Consider the following 17,951-nt stretch of genomic DNA (forward strand, 5'->3'; position numbering starts at 1 on the left):
GGGAAAGCAGTAGGGCTTTGGTCCTGATACTTGCAATGGGGAGCGATATTGTGTCTACTTAATTGCTTATTTTAATTTCTTTAAAATTGCATATTAAAGAAAACATATCTGAGTATCCATACTGAATATAATGATGGAACCACGTGTTATGTATTGTAGACACCATCAAATGCCATCTGGTTTTGATTTTATAGTGATTGGGTGGTGGTTTTTAAAGGAGCCTTTAGCGTTAGCTACATTAGCTTTCATGGTTTTTGGGCGAACACTCTTGCACTGAGTGCACATACTCAGCCCATCTGGGCTAGCCGTTAAGTGTGACTCCCTTCAGGAGCAGTGGAGTGGCCCTCAGGGCCCTGGACATGCCTGCTAAAGCCACACACACACACACACACACACACACACACACACACACACACACACACACACATTCACATGGGCCGTCGGAAGCAGCGGTTAGGCCGGGCTCCTTTTCTGCTTTATTAGCTGAAAGGTAAAGCTAATATTAGAGAGGACATTGAATGGTATTTATAATATGCTTCACTAGAGAAAACCTTTAGATATGCTCTACATTTAAATAATACAATATGATATAAAATACAACAGTTAAATCATGGCGAACGCTTTATTAATTTCGAATTGGGCATAAGTGAGGATATCCATTACCAATCCCAATCTCACTTGTACCATAATATAATATAATATACTATAATATAATATAATATAATATAATATAATATAATATAAAATAGTCCTCTTTAAAGGACTATGGTTAGGAAAAGCAGTCATAAAACACTGACTTTCACTGTTACTGTAGGTAGGTCTAGGTCTAGCAGGTTGTAATTTATGGCTCTTGTTTGGTCCCAGGGGTGCAGTTCACGTTCCACACCTTTCATCTGGAGGACCACCACGACTACCTGCTGCTGACGGAGAACGGGAGCTTCGCCCAACCCCTGGCTCGCCTCACCGGCTCCCAGCGCCCCCCATCCATCAACGCCGGTCTTTACGGCAACTTCAGGGCGCAGCTACGCTTCATCTCCGACTTCTCCATATCGTTCCAGGGCTTCAACATCTCTTTCTCAGGTGTGAGAAGGAGGACATGTCCAGACACACATACACACACACACACACACACACACACACGCACACACACACACACACACACACACGCACTGACACACAACTCATAACCACACTCTGACAAAGTCACCGGCTACATTGTGGCCATCTTTCATCAGCCCCGTTCTTGTCCATTGAGAATCGATCCGAGCCGTGAAAAGAAGGTACGACAGGCAGAAAACAAGCAGCCTGGCGAGCCGAGGTGGAGTTTCCGTCGTCCCCCGCATGGCGCCGCCTGCCCTGCAGGTGCTGCTTCACTAATGAAACAGGCTGGGGCTTCGGGGGCCTCGCTCGCACGCTCGCGCGCATGTTCACGCTCCCCGCCGCTCAGCGCTGCTCAGCGCCACAGAGGCACCTTTTTGCTGGGTAATTGCACCGTTTTTAGACCCCTTTCTTGTTGCCCCCTATGAAGCAGCCCAGCGAGTACAGTAGAAACCATGATTGTACAAGGATGAGCAGGAGGAAGACAAGGAACACGAAGAGGAAGAGAGGAGAAGGGAGGAAGAGAGAAAGAGAGAGAGAGAGAGGGAAGGAGGGAGAAGGAGAGAAAGAGGGAGAGAGAGCGAAGGAGGGAGAAGGAGAGAGAGAGGGAGAGAGAGAGAGATAGTCTTACCTAATTTCCCAATTCTCTTAAGCATATTTGTCCATATGTATATGAAATTTAGCTTTGGCAATAATGTTACTGAAACGTTCATGCCAATAAAGCTTTCTTAAATTGAACTGAATAGAGAGAGTGTGAGAGAGAGAGAGAGATATGTGGGAGCCCACCTAGTGTTTTATCCCTCTTTTTTATCATCTTTTTTGTTTGCCAAGAGAGAGTCTACATTCATTATGCGGTTGGATCCAATGAATACCCATGAAATAATCAGGGGCTATGGCTTTGAAATTTACATAATATGGATTGCTGATTAAAACTATTCTCATCCCCCTTGCCAGATATTAAACACGGTGGAGATTGACAGGCCTGTACATGTTGGGCCATAATCAGCAGTGCATAAGGCAGGAGAAGGGGGTCCTAAGGATGGCCCCTCTGCACACCCTGGTGATTGGGAGGGAACAGAGAGACACCCTAAAATCCCTTGATTTTATTAAGATAATTTAGATGAAAATCAGGCTTCCTTACCCCTGCACTGTCTCTCCCCTGGCCGTGAGCACAACCGTGATTAGCTGAAATCATCTAGTAAATATGTGTCACAGTGCAGTCGGAGCAATGCTACTGTCCCCGTCGCTGAGGAGAGACAGACAGATAGATAGAGATGAGAGAGAGAGAGAGAGAGAGAAAGAGTGAGAGACAAAGAGAGAGGGAGTGAGAGAAACAATCCAACTCATGCAGTCTGTGTGTGGTTTATGGGGAGGGGGAACAGGAGCTGTGAGCAGGACTGTGATTAGCTGAAATCATCTTGGAAATATAACGCTACAGAGCAGTTGGTGTGCTGGCATAGATGGAGAGATAGATAAATAGAGAGCAGAGAGTGAGAGAGTGAGAGAAACAATCCAACTCATGCAGGTTGTGTGTAGTTTATTGGGAGGAAAATCATGTTTAGGGCAGCAGGCTACAGAGAAACAGCTGCATGGCCTACCCAGATAATGCATATTCAATGACCATTTATCCACAGGATAGAGAGAGAGAGAGCATGAGAGAGAGGGAGAGAGAGCGAGAGAGAGAGAGAGAGAGAGAGAGAGCTCCTGAATATCAACATCAGAAAGGCCTTGAAATGTAGCGACAAAGGCGTCGCTGCCATGGGCAACTCGTTTCAAGCCCCAGCTGTTGTTGCACAATGCTCAAATGTTTTCTCATCAGCCGCGCGCATTAAATGGGCCAAAAATTTGGAAAACAATATATGTAATTGATTTGGCTTGGTGTTGCCATAATCGGCGCCTCAGGCTACGCGGGGCCTCACGGTTTGCCCTCTGAGCTTTGGCTATGTAGCGTCATTCGTTTCGCACTCCGCGACGCGATTATGGCCACCACCAGCGTGGGGATTTCAGCTGTGTAATGGCTAAGTGTAATTCTAGTGTGTCTGACAGATTTGGGATGATGTGTATGCCGTCATGGCCACTGCCCGTTTCAACACTCCGCGTTGACAGTGATGAACAATGCAAACAGTGGCAAAAGTGCAAACAAATAAATAAACAAGAAAGATCGAAGCGAGTCACTTAGGGAGCGTTTGCCTACTTTGCTTCTTGTTTTGTTTGGCCCTCAGAGTACGACTTGGAACCGTGCAAAGACCCTGGCGTGCCCAAATTTGGCTGGCACAGTGGCGGCGGGCACCTGGGCATCGGCGACGCGCTGGTGTTTGCGTGCGAGAGCGGCTACCGGTTGCAGGGGCCGCGGGAGATCACGTGCCTGGGTGGCGGTCGGCGTGTGTGGAGCGCACCTCTGCCAAGGTGTGTGGGTACGTGGTCAGCCTGCTTTCCTTTGCCTTCACTTAACCACCCAGCCAACCACTCCATGATGGGGGAGGCCCGTTGAATGACAGCCATGTGTGGGTAATCATACGCTGCAAAGAAATGTTCATTTTGCCAAGATGTTTTGCCAATATGGCATTTATTCACCAGTGTATATTTATCTTGACTTGAGAAAAATATTTTACCAAAAAATCCAAATGAGATAAATGTTATGATAAGTATTAGCTTAAAACTAAAAATTAACATTATTTTCATGTCAAGATAAATATGTGTTCTATTGAACTTATTCAAGATGAGCAAACTTGGCAAGACAAATAGTTTTTTGCAGTTTGTCCATAGTGAAATAGTGCCACACATTATAAGGAATCTGCAGTCGCAGTAAAACTTTCATGGGAATATTTTTTCACCTCATACTTATTTATCTACATTGTCATGTTTCTTGTAAAGCCCAGCAGATATTTATTAAAACGTTTTGCCACGATCAAAAGGTGTCCCTGCGAAAGACTTAATGGACTTGCTATCAGTAAGTTGCACCAACTTGGCCGTAAAACTCTTGTCTCGGCTCTCATAAAACCCTCTTTGCCCTTGTTCACTTCAGCCGAGTGTGGCTCGACCGTTTCCAACAACGCTGGCGTTTTGCTGTCACCCAACTACCCCATGAATTACGACAACAACCATGAGTGCATCTACAGTGTGGAGGTCCAGACGGGGAAAGGCATCAACATCTCTGCCAGCTCCTTTCATCTTGCCCAAGGTGACATCCTCAAGGTAAGCAGAACAAACGCAAGCAGGGCTCAACCGAAGTGGCTTATTTTAACAGCGGCCTTCACTGATTGAACCCAGCACATGGGTCAAGATCTTGAATGAAGGCTCTGTTTTTGAATGGAGTAGCTCAGTGCAAATGTCTACTCTTGGCGCTTAAAGTGCTAAGTGTATGATAGAAAAGAGTTTCAGCTACACAACCTAACAACTGGAAAAAGGAATTTGTATCCTTTTTTATAACATATATAGAAATAACTTAGTCAGAATACAGTGATACATTGTGGAACACATACATGAATTCAGTGGATGGTCCAACTAAGCAGATATCTATCTAACTCTTAGACGACACATACAAAATATATTCCAACGATCAACGGTCTTGACAAAGCCGTGGGGTATAGATTCCACATACAGTAGCTTGGTGTTAAAGACTTGTCTTATCTTTCCCAGCTCTACGATGGTCAAGAAAACTCTGCAGACGTCCTTGGCACGTTCTCAGGGACGACCATGGTGGGCGTGTCTCTCACCAGCACGTCCAATCACCTCTGGCTGGAGTTCTACTCTGATCAGGACTCCACTGCTCAAGGCTTCAAGCTCATTTACTCCAGTGAGTTATCCGTGTGACTCCACCTTTGCCAAGGTCAAGCACCTGGATTCAATTTCAGTTATTCCTCTTAAAACCTATTTGTATTTTTTTCGAAGGGAGGGAAGGACTGATCTTTTTCCATGAAGAAGTCTCTGAAAGTCTCTGAATCATCTCTTAAGACTTAAGCTCTACTTATCATTCTCTCTGTCTCTCGTTCTGTCTACTCCTATGTTCCTCCCTCCCTCTCTCTCTTCCTCTCTTTCTCTCTTTCTCTGTTTCCTGCCTCTCCCCCACTGTGTTCCACTTCATTAAAGACTGACCTGTGAAATTCAATTCCATTTCAGATTGACCCTAAATCCGAACCACTTAATGATTTTAATAGAGCGTCCATAGTTTTTCTCTGGAGAAATAATTGCTTTTTTCCTCCTGAGAGCTAGTGCTTATAGGCACAAGGTGCAAGCAAACTTTGAGTGTTACACTGAAAGGGCAACATGCAAAGATTATAGGATAATAATCAAGTAACTGAGCTAGTCATTAGCCTTAATGAGAACATTCTAACCTCTCCACCACTGTGTTATGTACGTGTTGATTTGGGAGAATGATCCTTTCCTAATAGATGTCTGATTAGAACTACAGGCTGTAGTCTACAGCCCATTACAAACGGCCAGAGAACGACTAGCATGACTTTTAAATTATGTCAGTACATCCTGATTCCTGGGGAAAGCAGCTCTTCTCTGAAGAAAAAACAACCCCGTGCTGACCCTCTCAGATGATTAGCTGCTAGCCTTACCAGATGATTATCTGCTAGCCTTACCAGATGATTAGCTGCTAGCCTTACCAGATGATTATCTGCTAGCCTTACCAGAGGGTTTTTTTGTCAGAACCATTGAAAGCTCTGCTCAAGCTTGCAGTGCTACATGAATCTGGACTGATTGATTGATCTGTGATTTATGGGTGGTCCTGGGGAATGCCAAGGTTGGAGGAGTTGGCTCCTGGTCTTAAACAAGAGACAGCACCAGCTTTGTAACACAAATCTCCCTCATCCTCTTCTGCTCATCCCCACCGCCATCACCCCCCCCCTCCCCCAACCCTCATCACCCCCCCACCCCCTCCCCCAACCCTCATCACCCCCCCACCCCCACCCCCTCCCCCAGAGGAAAGTGTAGATGTAATCTTCTTAATGGAGCCTCTAACTGTTGTAATTTATACTGCTTGTGATTCTTGTAAGACTGTCATAACATTTGGCATGAGGAAAAGGGGAGAAATACAGCTCCCTGGGCTGGCGTATTCGCCGCGGGTGACGAGGCTCCCAGTCAGACGGCCTGTAATTATCTGGGCCATGTCGTGACAAAAATGATATGGGAGCCCGCAATGGAGATTTGTCCAAATGATTGACGGGGCATGCAGCGCCAAGGCTACCAGCGAGGCTTGGACAGAATGACCACATGCACGTCGCCTGGGCTGACACACAGCCAGTGAAAATAAGGACTGGAGCAAATAAACGACATAAGTACAGCTGATCGATAGATTACGGTTGGAATTCTAGGAGGTACTGCAGGTGCTCACTGCCTAACCGTGTTATCGATGTTAAGACTTGTTGTTTTTGCAGCACGACCTGCTCTAATGCCTCTCTCCCCACACCACAGCGAGCACGCTCTATAATGAGTAGTTGACTCTAATTGTTAGTACACTACACATTTGAAAGAAAAGAATCTTAGTCGCTCAGTCGAAAGAAGTCAGAACTCAATGCATTGCTATTACTGTTTCATCACAACTCGTTATCACACCTGTTGCTCTTGTAACTTACGCGATTCATCCCTTGCACACGCCCGGACTAGAACCCTCGAATAGCAGCACCTCGGATCTGGAGTCGAGCGTGCTGACAATCGAGCTAAAAACCTCGGCTGCCAGCTCTCATGCCAGCACTGCTCTTGAGGCATCGGGGAGTGAGGTTTACCAACGTTCCACACGCACAGATATGCTAGCTGGCATCCATTATACACAGCACTCTATTCTTTTCGTCCTACGGCTGTAGTCTCTCACAGAGACTAATCCCGAGTAGCCCTGTGTGTACGTTATGCTGTGTGCCCTCAAACTCACTCCTAATGAGTTAATTAGCCGTGTCATTATTTTGCTAATTAAGATTTAATGACTTAACTGATATTATTTATTCTGGTATTCTCTGTAATTACCTTTAATGTTGGAAACGCCAAACACAGGAAATTACATTACATCTCGTTTGTACCACTTACAGGTTGCACTGGCAGAGAGGCTGGAGCAAGCAGCATGTGGTTCACATTCACACACACACTCACACACTTGCACATGCACGCACACACACACTTGCACATGAACACACACACACACACACACACACACACACACACACACATACACACACACACACACACACACACACACACACACACACACACCACTCACACATACACACCCTGCTGAGTGCTTGGCATCTCCGTTCTGCTGGAATAGGTAGTCTGTCAGTGTCTTTGTGCAGCTGATGCAAATGTCTCCCCCTCTCTCCTCTTTCACCCACCTCTCTCTCGCCCTCTCTCTCGCTCTCTCTCCCTCTCTTTTTTGTGTGAAAGGTTTCGAGCTCTCCCACTGTGACGACCCGGGCGTGCCCCAGTTCGGCGCTAAAGTCAGTGACCAGGGCCACTTCGCCGGCAGCTCCATCACCTACAGCTGCGACGCCGGCTACCGTCTCCATGGCAGCAGCATCCTTAGATGCATGACGGGCGAGCGCCGCACGTGGGACCACCAGCTCCCGTCCTGCATAGGTGAGGCCCATTGATATGCAGACAGCACCCCTGATGCCACGGCAGCTACGCAGCGCGCTAATCCTCTGGATTTAGCACGACATGGACTTCTCCTTAATTGGGCCTTGTTAAAAGAGGAATACGGTTCCTGCTGCGCTTTTGTGTTTTCGCTCTGCTCTTGGTATAATGTGCAGTGCTCTTAACACACGCCTCTGTTTGGATTTGTGCTTTAGGCTGAAGTAGTTACGGGGAACTAATGTGGGAACATATTTACACATCCAAACTAGCTTTGTTTTTGTTATCCGCACAGACAGTAGTATGCATTGGATATACTGTCAGGCTGTGTGCGTACTAGACAAGCTCGCTGAGTCACAAGAAGAGATTTTATGCCTACAGAGGGACACGGCCAAGCTTTCTGTAATGTGCTTTTCTATAATATATTCTCTTTTTTTCAATAAATGAGATGCAGTGTTATCTGTTAAGATCTTTAGATCTGCTGATGAATGCATCTTTTAACACTTGAAGGTGTATGCATGTTTAGGTCGAAGGAAGTTTAACGTGATGTGAAATTAATAGGCATCTAATGAATTGTCTCTTTTTAACAAATACCTCGTAGTGTTGGGCAAAGCCCCAGCCATCAGCTGGCATGGCCAGTCGTTTTTTGCCGGTCGCAGCACACCCACTCTCTCTCTCTCTGCCTCTCACGATTGAATCCAATTGATTTCCAATAATATTCCAAAACGAGCAGGTTACGTGTCATCAGAGGCAACACTCAAACTGTTTTCCCTCCAGCTCTATAGGCAACACAACCCAATTGCCCGTTGCCGCAACGGCCAGTGTATGTGTGTGTTTGTGTGTGTGTGTGTGTGTGTGTGTGTGTGTGTGTGTGTGTGTGTGTGTGTGTGTGTGTGTGTGTGTGTGTGTGTGCACCTGTTCCCTAATGCAGCAAAAACATCACTGGGCATAAGTGTTTTCCCTAAAGAGTGTGCGCAGGTGTGGAACTGCCCGGCGACAGAAATCACCTCTGGCTGGGGGCCTGGCTCCAGGCCATGTAGCTATGATAGCACGCTCTGTTGGGAATAACGTCCCACCCCCCCTCCCCTCTCTTTCAGGGCCAATTTTTCTTTTTCTCTCTTTTTTTTTCTTTTTTGAGGGGGGTTAAATATTTCATTCAAAAACAAACCCTGCAGATGCGAGTGGCATTCGTTTCCATGTTGTGTCTCTGGTGAAGATGGAGAGAGAGGGATGCTCGTCAAGTTTTTGGAAATGAATAATTCAAGTGCAGGTGGAGGACTGCAGCTCCAACAGAAAGGAAGATGTGGGGGGAGCCCAGTCTGCCAAGCTAGACTGACGTTCACCCTTCCATGTGTCCCTCTGCACTTTCCATTTGAGTGGATTGTAACCAGAACTAGTCAACACATACCCCACGAATCCATGAAAAAAGGAGAGAGAGAGAGAGAGAGAGAGAAAAAAAAGATGATGAATAATTTCATGCAATTTGGGCTGGCTAGAACATTTCTCAAACGAGCAAATGTATGGGCATAATGCAAGAAGAAGTAGACATTAGCAGCATGGGCGCAGCAACACTGCCCATTAGAAGAAAAGAAGGAGAAAAGGAACCTCTGAGCGCTTTTGTGTTTTTAATAGTGTTTTGATATCAGAGTGTAGAAATTGCTATTGTAATGGTGATTATGCTCTTTTGATAATATCTCCCTTTTGCATAATAGTGTTCCAGTAATATCGCTCGCTGTTGCTCAGCCCGGCTCGCTGGTGATCATTGATCTCGGAGTCATTGGTATGTGTGGGCCTTCATCAGTAGCTAACCCCACACCCCTTATACCCACCCTTCACAATAAAAGTCGACGCCATGCATTTTTGCGACAGTCTGTTTAAGTTAATTAATGCGTTGATGGAGAGGCCTATTTAGCCACAGTGTGTTTGTACATACCTAAGTATGGCACTAATGATGCCGCAGTGGTGACATCTCCAGTCTGAAAGGGCACGCAGCAGAGTGGCGCTGCTGACAAACACATGATTATTTGTCACTGCTGAGCGCTTCTGATGGGTATCGCCAAAGATAGAAGACCGCGCAAATCTGCTGTGACAGCCGTGTGTAAGTGTGTGTGTGTGTGTGTGTGTGTGTGTGTGTGTGTGTGTGTGTGTGTGTGTGTGTGTGTGTGTGTGTGTGTGTGTGCTCTGTCTCTCTCTATCTCTCTCTTTCTGTCTCTCTCTATCTCTGTCTCTCTCTGTCTCCCTCTCTCTCTGTGTCTGTCTTTCTGTCTCCCTCTGTGTCTGTCTCTCTGTCTCCCTCTCTCTCTCTCTCTGTCTGTCTCCCTCTATATCTCTGTCTGTCTGTCTCTCAATCATCCTCTGTGTATTTGTGTCTCACAGCCGAGTGTGGGGGAAGTTTCCTGGGCGAGTCATCGGGGAGGATCCTGTCTCCTGGGTACCCTTTCCCTTACGACAACAACCTGCGCTGCACCTGGACCATTCAGGTGGATTCGGGAAACACAGTCAGGTAGGCTCACTGCAGTGGTTGAAAGAGTGTGTGTCTGTCTGTCTCTGTGTGTGTGTGTGTGTGTGTGTGTGTGTGTGTGTGTGAGAGAGAGAGAGGGGATATGGAGGGGAGGGTGGTGTAGGTGGAAAAAGTGAGAGATTTTGGAGGGAGCAAGTTGGGGGTCTGATGAGTAAGCACAAGATGACAGAGAAGACACAGGAAGTGCAGAACAATAAAGTTTGTGTGAAGCCACTTTAGGCATTTTTGAACAGGCCCCAAGAGCAGAGCTGGCATTGATTCTGAGAGATTCTGGGGGGGTCAACTGCAACTGAACTTCCATGAATTATTGACATATGTTCAGCTCCAGCAAAAATGAATACTTCATGTGTTTCTTTGTATCTTTGTTTTTGTATATGTGTGTATGTGCTTTTGTGTGTGTGTGTGTGTGTGTGTGTGTGTGTGTGTGTGTGTGCTTTTTGTGTGTGGATGTGTGTGTGTGTGTGTGTGTGTGTGGGGGGGTATGTGTGTGTGTGTGTGTGTGTGTGTGTGTGTGTGTGTGTCTTTGTGTTGGTGTGCTGCCTCCCAGCCTGCAGTTCCTGGCCTTCGATACGGAGGCGTCCCATGACATCCTGAAGGTGTGGGACGGACGCCCGGAGAGCGAGATGCTGCTGAGGGAGGTCAGCGGCTCGCTGCTGCCCGACGGAATCCACAGCACCCTCAACCTCGTCACCATTCAGTTCGAGACCGACTTCTACATCAGCAAGTCGGGCTTCGCCATCGATTTCTCCAGTGAGTGGCCATGGATGGGCATAGAGAGAGAGAGAGAGAGAGAGAGAGAGAGAGAGAAAGAGAATGGAAGAGAAATGGAGGGATAGAGGGGGAAATAAGAAAGATAGTGAAACATATTGGAGATTTCTGACAGAAGTGCAATGCAAAGGGTTTCAAAGACTTGTGCGAATTCCTGTGCCTGTGTGTGTGTGTGTGTGTGCCTCAAGCAGGGAGTCTGACAGATACAGGATATGCACTTTATCTGCAAACAAGTGTGTTATGGGCACCCCATGTGTGTGCACCAGCTTCTGCCTCATCTCTCAACTCAGATGTGGGCGCACAAGTCTTTTTGTGTGCACCAGTGCATCCGTACGGTGCTTGTGTCAGTGTGAGTGTGTGAATTTGTGTGCATCATATGTATGACTTTGCATGTAAATGCACACATTCCCCCCATATATGTACATGGATCTTCTATGCTCATGTCTGTGTGTGGGTGTGGGATTTGTACACGTGTGCATCTGTAGCTAGTTTACGATTTTTCATACTTGGGCTAAGCCTAGTCCTAGATTACAGGAGAAGAGAGAAAATCTTCATTGAAACAAAAGGTTCTTAATCCATGTACATGCCTTTTAGTGTATAACAAGGCTTAATCCATGCATAGGAAAGCAGCCCTATATGTATAGACCTGTATGTGTGACGGTAAAGCACATGTGTAATGTTAATCCGATCCTTCAAATTCTACCAAGGAGTCCTTTGTTGCACAGAAGTTTCAAAGATACATGTATGTATCCTTAACAGACAAACCAATGTATGCACTCAAGAGGGATTTAAAGGCACATTATGCAATATTTTCACCTTTACGAAGCCAATTTGATGGTAAACAAACTTGTAACTTCAGTGTAATAGAGAAGGCCCTCACTTGAACAGTACAGTAATTTGTGTATTAGCTGCATTGTGTATAAGCCGCAGGATAGTGTTTTATGCAAGTTAAAAAAAACAAAACCATATTAATACCATATTAACTGCCCCCGTGTATTAGCCTCATAGCTGAAGATTTTATTGGCCATTTCATTGATATGGATGCAGAAGTTAAAGGTACATTATGCAAGATGTTCACCTGTATATGTTAATATAACCTTTACAAAGCCAATTTTATGGTAAACGAACTTGTAATAGACGGATCGTTTACGTAGCATAGCTATCGTCCGACCGCCCCGTATTTCCGACCTCTTACGTGTCACTTAATACTGTATTAATTTCTATACAAACCAAGACGGCGGATTCCTAAAGAAATGCAAGCACCCACACCATAAATGCATCTAAATTAGCTATGTAGCAAAAATTACATTTTACCGTGACTCGAAGAGCTGTAAACAGTGTTGTAAGGCTGTGTGTACAAATTCGCTTGGACCTCCAGTTGATGTGCCGTGAGAAAGGTCGAAAATAGGTGACCCACCAGGCCAGCACTAACCTCCGAGCATGGTAAATAAAATCGGATATTTCAGGCAGTAAAAGCCCCGGTAACAACCAAACAAGATTTTGTTCAAATCTACACACCTGAAAAATGTAAGGTTCATTTATCAAATGTTATTTTGAAGTATTAAAAAACTTAATTGTTTTAGAATTTTTGAACGAAAGGGCCGGTAATTGGTGCTTTTACGATATAAAGCATAGACGTAGCGAGTCGCTACTGAGAAAACCAGCCATGCAACTTCAAGAAGTACGGCCCGACAAACATTACCTTGTCAGTAGATATAGCTTGGAGTTTTTGCCTTTTGTTAATCCTTCACCTCCACAACAAAAGCATTTTCATTGTACAGGCCCAGGGGGATAAGTCATGAGAAGTTTGTTATTTACAACAGCAGAATAAAATATAAATATATTGCAACTCTAGAGGGAGCTCTCTACAGTCACCACAAATACCTAAACCTGCATAGTGGACCTTCAAAAATGGCACTGAACAAGTCAATTCTGTATGTATTTAAATGTAAATATCTTCAGTGTCATTGTGTCACGGTGGAAAGTAAGTGATTTTGACAACTATGAGCTGTCGCACTGTGATGGTGTGAAGGGAGCGTTTGGGTATTTAAATCTGTTCCATTTCTCACATCAGGCTCAGTGGCCACTGCGTGCAGGGACCCCGGCACACCCATGAACGGCACGCGCAGCGGGGACGGCAAGGAGCCGGGCGACACGGTGAATTTCGTCTGTGACCCGGGCTACGAGCTGCAGGGGGAGGGCAAAATCACCTGCATCCAGGTGGACAACAGGTACTACTGGCAGCCCAGCCCCCCCACCTGCATAGGTGAGTTTACGCCGCATTTAATGTCATCGTTCGAGTCAGTGTTTGTTTGTTGAATGTGGTGTAAACTTTCTCACTGTGTGAGATTTAAACTTTAATAAACTAATCTGAATCCGAGTAATTCAGTGCAACCTCCAGTCCAATTTGTATGCATAATTATAAACGTGTAACACTGTTTATCACTACAAGCACAATGGTAGTTATTTGGCGAGTACTGTCCCTGCGGTAAAACTAACAGCTATTGATTAGCAAGCAAGCAGTAACCGAAAGTCTTATTTTGCATGTCTTTCTAGTGTAGTCCATGAGGAATACTGTGTGCAAGTTATTGATTTTTGTCTACAAATAACACTGACCCGGGCATGAAAACTCATTAGAATCTACACTTTTATGTTGCCTCACCACTTGCACAACGGAGCCCTCGGTACGCTAGAGCTGCACACAGTCTTGAGGAGGAAACCTTCAGCAGTGTGAAGTGCTCTACAGGCTCCAGACATCGGTCATGTCTCCAGAGGTGAAAGGTGGAATGGCCCACTGCCATAGAGTCCCCACGCTCACAATAAGCTATCGCACACCCAGCAGGCATGCATTGCCCCTGTCGGATTACAAGCGCTCTGAATCACTGGAGATGGTTCATCAATGATGCATTGGTGATGCATTGCATTGCAATGATGCATTGCAATGATGCATTGCATTGATGCATTGCATTGATGCATTGCATTGGTGGTTCTGTGGTAGAATTCTCGCCTGCCACGCGGGAGGCCCGGGTTCGATTCCCGGCCAGTGCAGCAGCCCCTCTTTAAGGGGCAGCCGTAGCCCACTGGTTAGCACTCTGGACTTGTAACCGGAGGGTTGCCGGTTCGAGCCCCGACCAGTGGGCCGCGGCTGAAGTGCCCTTGACCAAGGCACCTAACCCCTCACTGCTCCCCGAGCGCCGCCATTGTAGCAGGCAGCTCACTGCGCCGGGATTAGTGTGTGCTTCACCTTACTGTGTGTTCACTGTGTGCTGTTTGTGTTTCACTAATTCACCGATTGGGTTAAATGCAGAGACCAAATTTCCCTCACGGGATCAAAAAAAGTATATATACTATATACTATGAAGTCAAACACTCATGCCCCGCTGACACGAAATCTGTCTGAGCGTTTGCCTTCAACGTGTAGGCCACTGTATGCAGAGATTCAGTTTTATATTGCGGCTGCCGTCTCATGTCTCACGAGAGCCTTTCGGGGTACAATGTCAGTAAATTGAATGTAGCATACTGTAGAGGTAATGTTCTTTTTATTCGTCTTCTTGAGGACTGGTCGTGAATTTCTTGTGCAGGCATACCCGGAGGCCTGGGATTTGTATTAGCTAGCGCATCAGCCAGATGGTGGAACAGGTGGAAATGTAATTTTGGTCTTGAGACAGCTTCCTCGATGGCTTCCTCTTCTGTGTATCCACGTCGCGCGCCACCTACATCTGGCACAACACATCTCAGTGTTAGCTGGGGTAAAAACACAGATTACCAGTGTGTGTGTGTGTGTGTGTGTGTGTGTGTGTGTGTGTGTGTGTGTGCGTGTGTGTGTGAGGGATGCGTCCATTCTGTAACATGTCAAAATGACCATTGCTTCAGAAAGCTCTCGCTCCATCTCCGTTGTAAAATGTGATCCTTCCAAGGCACCCAAGCACCCATCCTCTTCTAAGGCCTTTGTCTCAGAGGCGTGTGTGTGTGTGTGTGTGTGTGTGTATGTGTATGTGTGTGTGTGTGTGTATGTGCGTGTGTGCGTGTGTGTGTGTGTGTGTGTGTGTGTATGTGTGTGCGTGTGTGTGTGTGTGTGTGTGTGTGTGTCTGTGTGTGTGTGTGTATGTGCGTGTGTGCGTGTGTGTGTGTGTGTGTGTGTATGTGTGTGACAGCTCATGTGTGAGAGAGTGACAGGCAGCTGTAACGCAGAGGAAAGTGAGTAACGGCGGTAATGGCCCATGGGGATTCGCCCGCCGGGGGGGGGGGGGGGGGGGGGGGGGGGGGGGATTTGGGGGGATGTCCAGTGAGCAGCGCCAACGGAGTGTGACCATTTGTCACCGACTGGACGCTAGCTGTCATGGCTGGTCATGGTAGACATCCTTTCACACCTTAAAACTGACTGGTGAGATGAAGGGGGGCTTTCTGACTTAGGCCCTCTCATAGGAATATAGGAGGAGTTTAGGAATATATTCCCTCCCAGGAATAGGCCCGAATGGGCCTGCGTGTTCAGTCGAATGTTAAATGTGGCAGCTAATCGGTTCTGTCGCAAATGTTGATTTATGTTGTCTTTCTCTGGCGCTACCCTGACACCAAATCCAACCTCCACCTTTCCTCCCTCTCTCTCTCTCTCTCTCTCTCTCTCTTTTCCTCCCCCTCTCCTTCCTCTCCTCCCTCAGCTCCATGTGGAGGGAATGTGACTGGCTCCTCTGGGTTCATCCTCTCCCCAAACTACCCGCACCCCTATCCACACAGCAAGGACTGCGACTGGTTCGTCACCGTGCACACGGACTACGTTATCTCATTGGCTTTCATCAGGTGAGGGGCTCCCTGGTGTATTTGCTTTATTCACCTCAGGGCCCGGAGTCAGTGTGTGCAGTGCAGGTATGAGGAAGAAGGCGAGTTTTCCGTGAGCTCCTGCCAAGTGCAAATATTATTTTACTGAAGGGCTCCTAATGTGTGAAATCATGAAAATCGAAGCTTCCTAGTCATGCATGTGCTCATGTTTAAAGATGGATGGGACTGTGTGGAGACATTAAACAAGGGTGTCAATTTAATCAAAGGGAAATTGGTTTTGCATGAACTAGCTGTCAATTTCAGGCTGTGTTTCTTTGAAAAGTTGTTTACTTATTTTTCTTGCTCGGATGCCATAAAAAGGGGCATTTCGAAGCATGAGTAATATGATTATGAGTAATAGATTTTCACCCTGGCTTCAGATACACATACTTCCTCTATATTCTTCCATGATATCTCTAGGATCTTCAGCTAAGGGACTTCTTTTCTGTGAGTGAATAGCCATAGGCTGACTTATCTCTATATTGGATGCTTTATCGGGGTGCTTTATTGAGAGGATGTCTTGTTTTTTCTCCGCACATCTCAATGTGCTGCGTGTCTAAGAAGAACAAGGTACTGGGCCTGATGCCTCCTCTTCAGGCTGCTCCCACTTGAGTTACCCTCTCTGAGAGAGAGCGCGGAGGAGACAGTTCTGCCCTGTTTTCCTCTCTCTCTCCCTCCATCTCTTAGTATGGCTCTAGGGTCCTCTCTAAATCTCCGGGGACAATAACATGACATACCAACGGATTTATAGTCTTGGCAGCGGTTTCCTCCGGAACATATTGTCACCTACTGTTCTGGCGCAGATGTGGTGTGGTGCGTCTCTGGCACCGCGCGTGTTGTGTTAGTTTGTAACCCTAAGCTAATCTTGAAAAGATTGTTGAAAGCTTCTGCTCCATTTCACACCGTTATGTATAATAATGGGGATCTTTTTCCGCTTGACTCTTACAGTTCTAGTGTTGGATGTTGCTTTGCATAATATCAGTGATTTTCTTTTCTCCTGTCGAACGCTACAGCTTCAGTATCGAGCCAAACTACGACTTCCTGTACATCTACGACGGCAGCAGCAGCAGCCACCTGATCGGGACCTTTCAGGACAGCAAGCTTCCAGAGAAGGTGGAGAGCACATCCAACATCATGCACATAGCCTTCCGCAGCGATGGCTCCGTCAGCTACACCGGCTTTCACCTGGAGTATAAAGGTATGGAAGTGTTCCCATCATGAACAATAATGTCCATTACAAAGGGCCTGAGAGATAGCACTTTATTCAGTGGAAGCATAAAGAAATGTGTAAAGGATTTCAAGAGGGTTTTTTTTCGGAGGGGAGTTGGGGGGTCTCAATCACAGGTCCTTTTTATTTTCTTTTGTTGTGTCAGAAATGAAAGGCCAAGTCTTTTTTTTTTTTTTTTTTTGAGCTTGGTTCACTGGAACACACAGCACTCACAAAGCCAGTCGACTGATAATGAAACCAGGAGGGGGAGAGAGAGAGAAAAAAGGCATAGCAGCGGTTCTCCACACTTCTTTTCAATCCACTCCCTTCCTCAAATCTATCACTCTCTCTCTCTCTCTCTCTCTCTCTCTCTCTCTCTCTCTCTCTCTCTCTCTCTCTCTCTCTCCCTCACTCTGTTTATGCCTCTTTCTGTCTCTCTATCTCCCTCACACTGTTTGCACACTCAGTTTATTTATTTATTTCTCACATTTAATCTGCCCTTGTGCACTCTCTCTCCCCCTCTCTCTCTCTCTCTCTCTCTCTCTCTCTCTCTCTCTCTCTCTCTCTGTCTTCCTCTCTCCCTCTCTCTCCCTCTCTCTATCTCCCTATCTCTCTCCCTCTCTCTTCCTCTCTCCCTCTCTCTCCCTCTCCCTCTTCCTCGGCGGACCCAAGCCAAGCTGCGGGAGTCGTGTTTCGATCCTGGCACGGTGATGAATGGCACTCGGCTGGGGAGTGACTACAAGCTGGGCTCCAGCGTGACCTTCCACTGTGACGCCGGCTACCTGCTGCAGGGCTACTCCTCCCTCACCTGCCAGATGGGCGACACTGGACGGCCCGAGTGGAGCCGGCCGCTGCCCAGCTGCCAAGGTAACGCCGTAAAACCCCACGCACCCCAACCCACGCACCCCAACCCACGCACCCAACCCAAAACCCCACTCACCCCAACCCAAACCCCTACGGACCCTAACCCAAAAC

The 17,951-nt window shown here is 46.7% G+C and overlaps 1 protein-coding gene across 4 annotated transcripts in view; it reads left to right on the top strand.

Moving 5' to 3' along the window:
• The window catches only part of csmd3a (CUB and Sushi multiple domains 3a), a 215,391-nt gene that overhangs the window by 80,574 nt on the left and 116,866 nt on the right, over nt 1–17,951 (top strand). For all 4 annotated transcript variants that reach the window (XM_042106397.1, XM_042106395.1, XM_042106396.1 and 1 more), the window contains exons 20-30: nt 865–1,080; nt 3,321–3,512; nt 4,124–4,293; nt 4,738–4,894; nt 7,480–7,671; nt 10,042–10,168; nt 10,734–10,936; nt 13,029–13,220; nt 15,613–15,751; nt 16,783–16,967; nt 17,649–17,843. In XM_042106397.1, coding sequence (XP_041962331.1) covers nt 865–1,080; nt 3,321–3,512; nt 4,124–4,293; nt 4,738–4,894; nt 7,480–7,671; nt 10,042–10,168; nt 10,734–10,936; nt 13,029–13,220; nt 15,613–15,751; nt 16,783–16,967; nt 17,649–17,843 — 1,968 coding nt within the window. The remainder of the gene's footprint in view (nt 1–864; nt 1,081–3,320; nt 3,513–4,123; nt 4,294–4,737; nt 4,895–7,479; nt 7,672–10,041; nt 10,169–10,733; nt 10,937–13,028; nt 13,221–15,612; nt 15,752–16,782; nt 16,968–17,648; nt 17,844–17,951) is intronic.

This window comes from Alosa sapidissima, chromosome 10 (genome assembly GCF_018492685.1).
Source record: "Alosa sapidissima isolate fAloSap1 chromosome 10, fAloSap1.pri, whole genome shotgun sequence".
NCBI lineage: Eukaryota > Metazoa > Chordata > Actinopteri > Clupeiformes > Clupeidae > Alosa > Alosa sapidissima.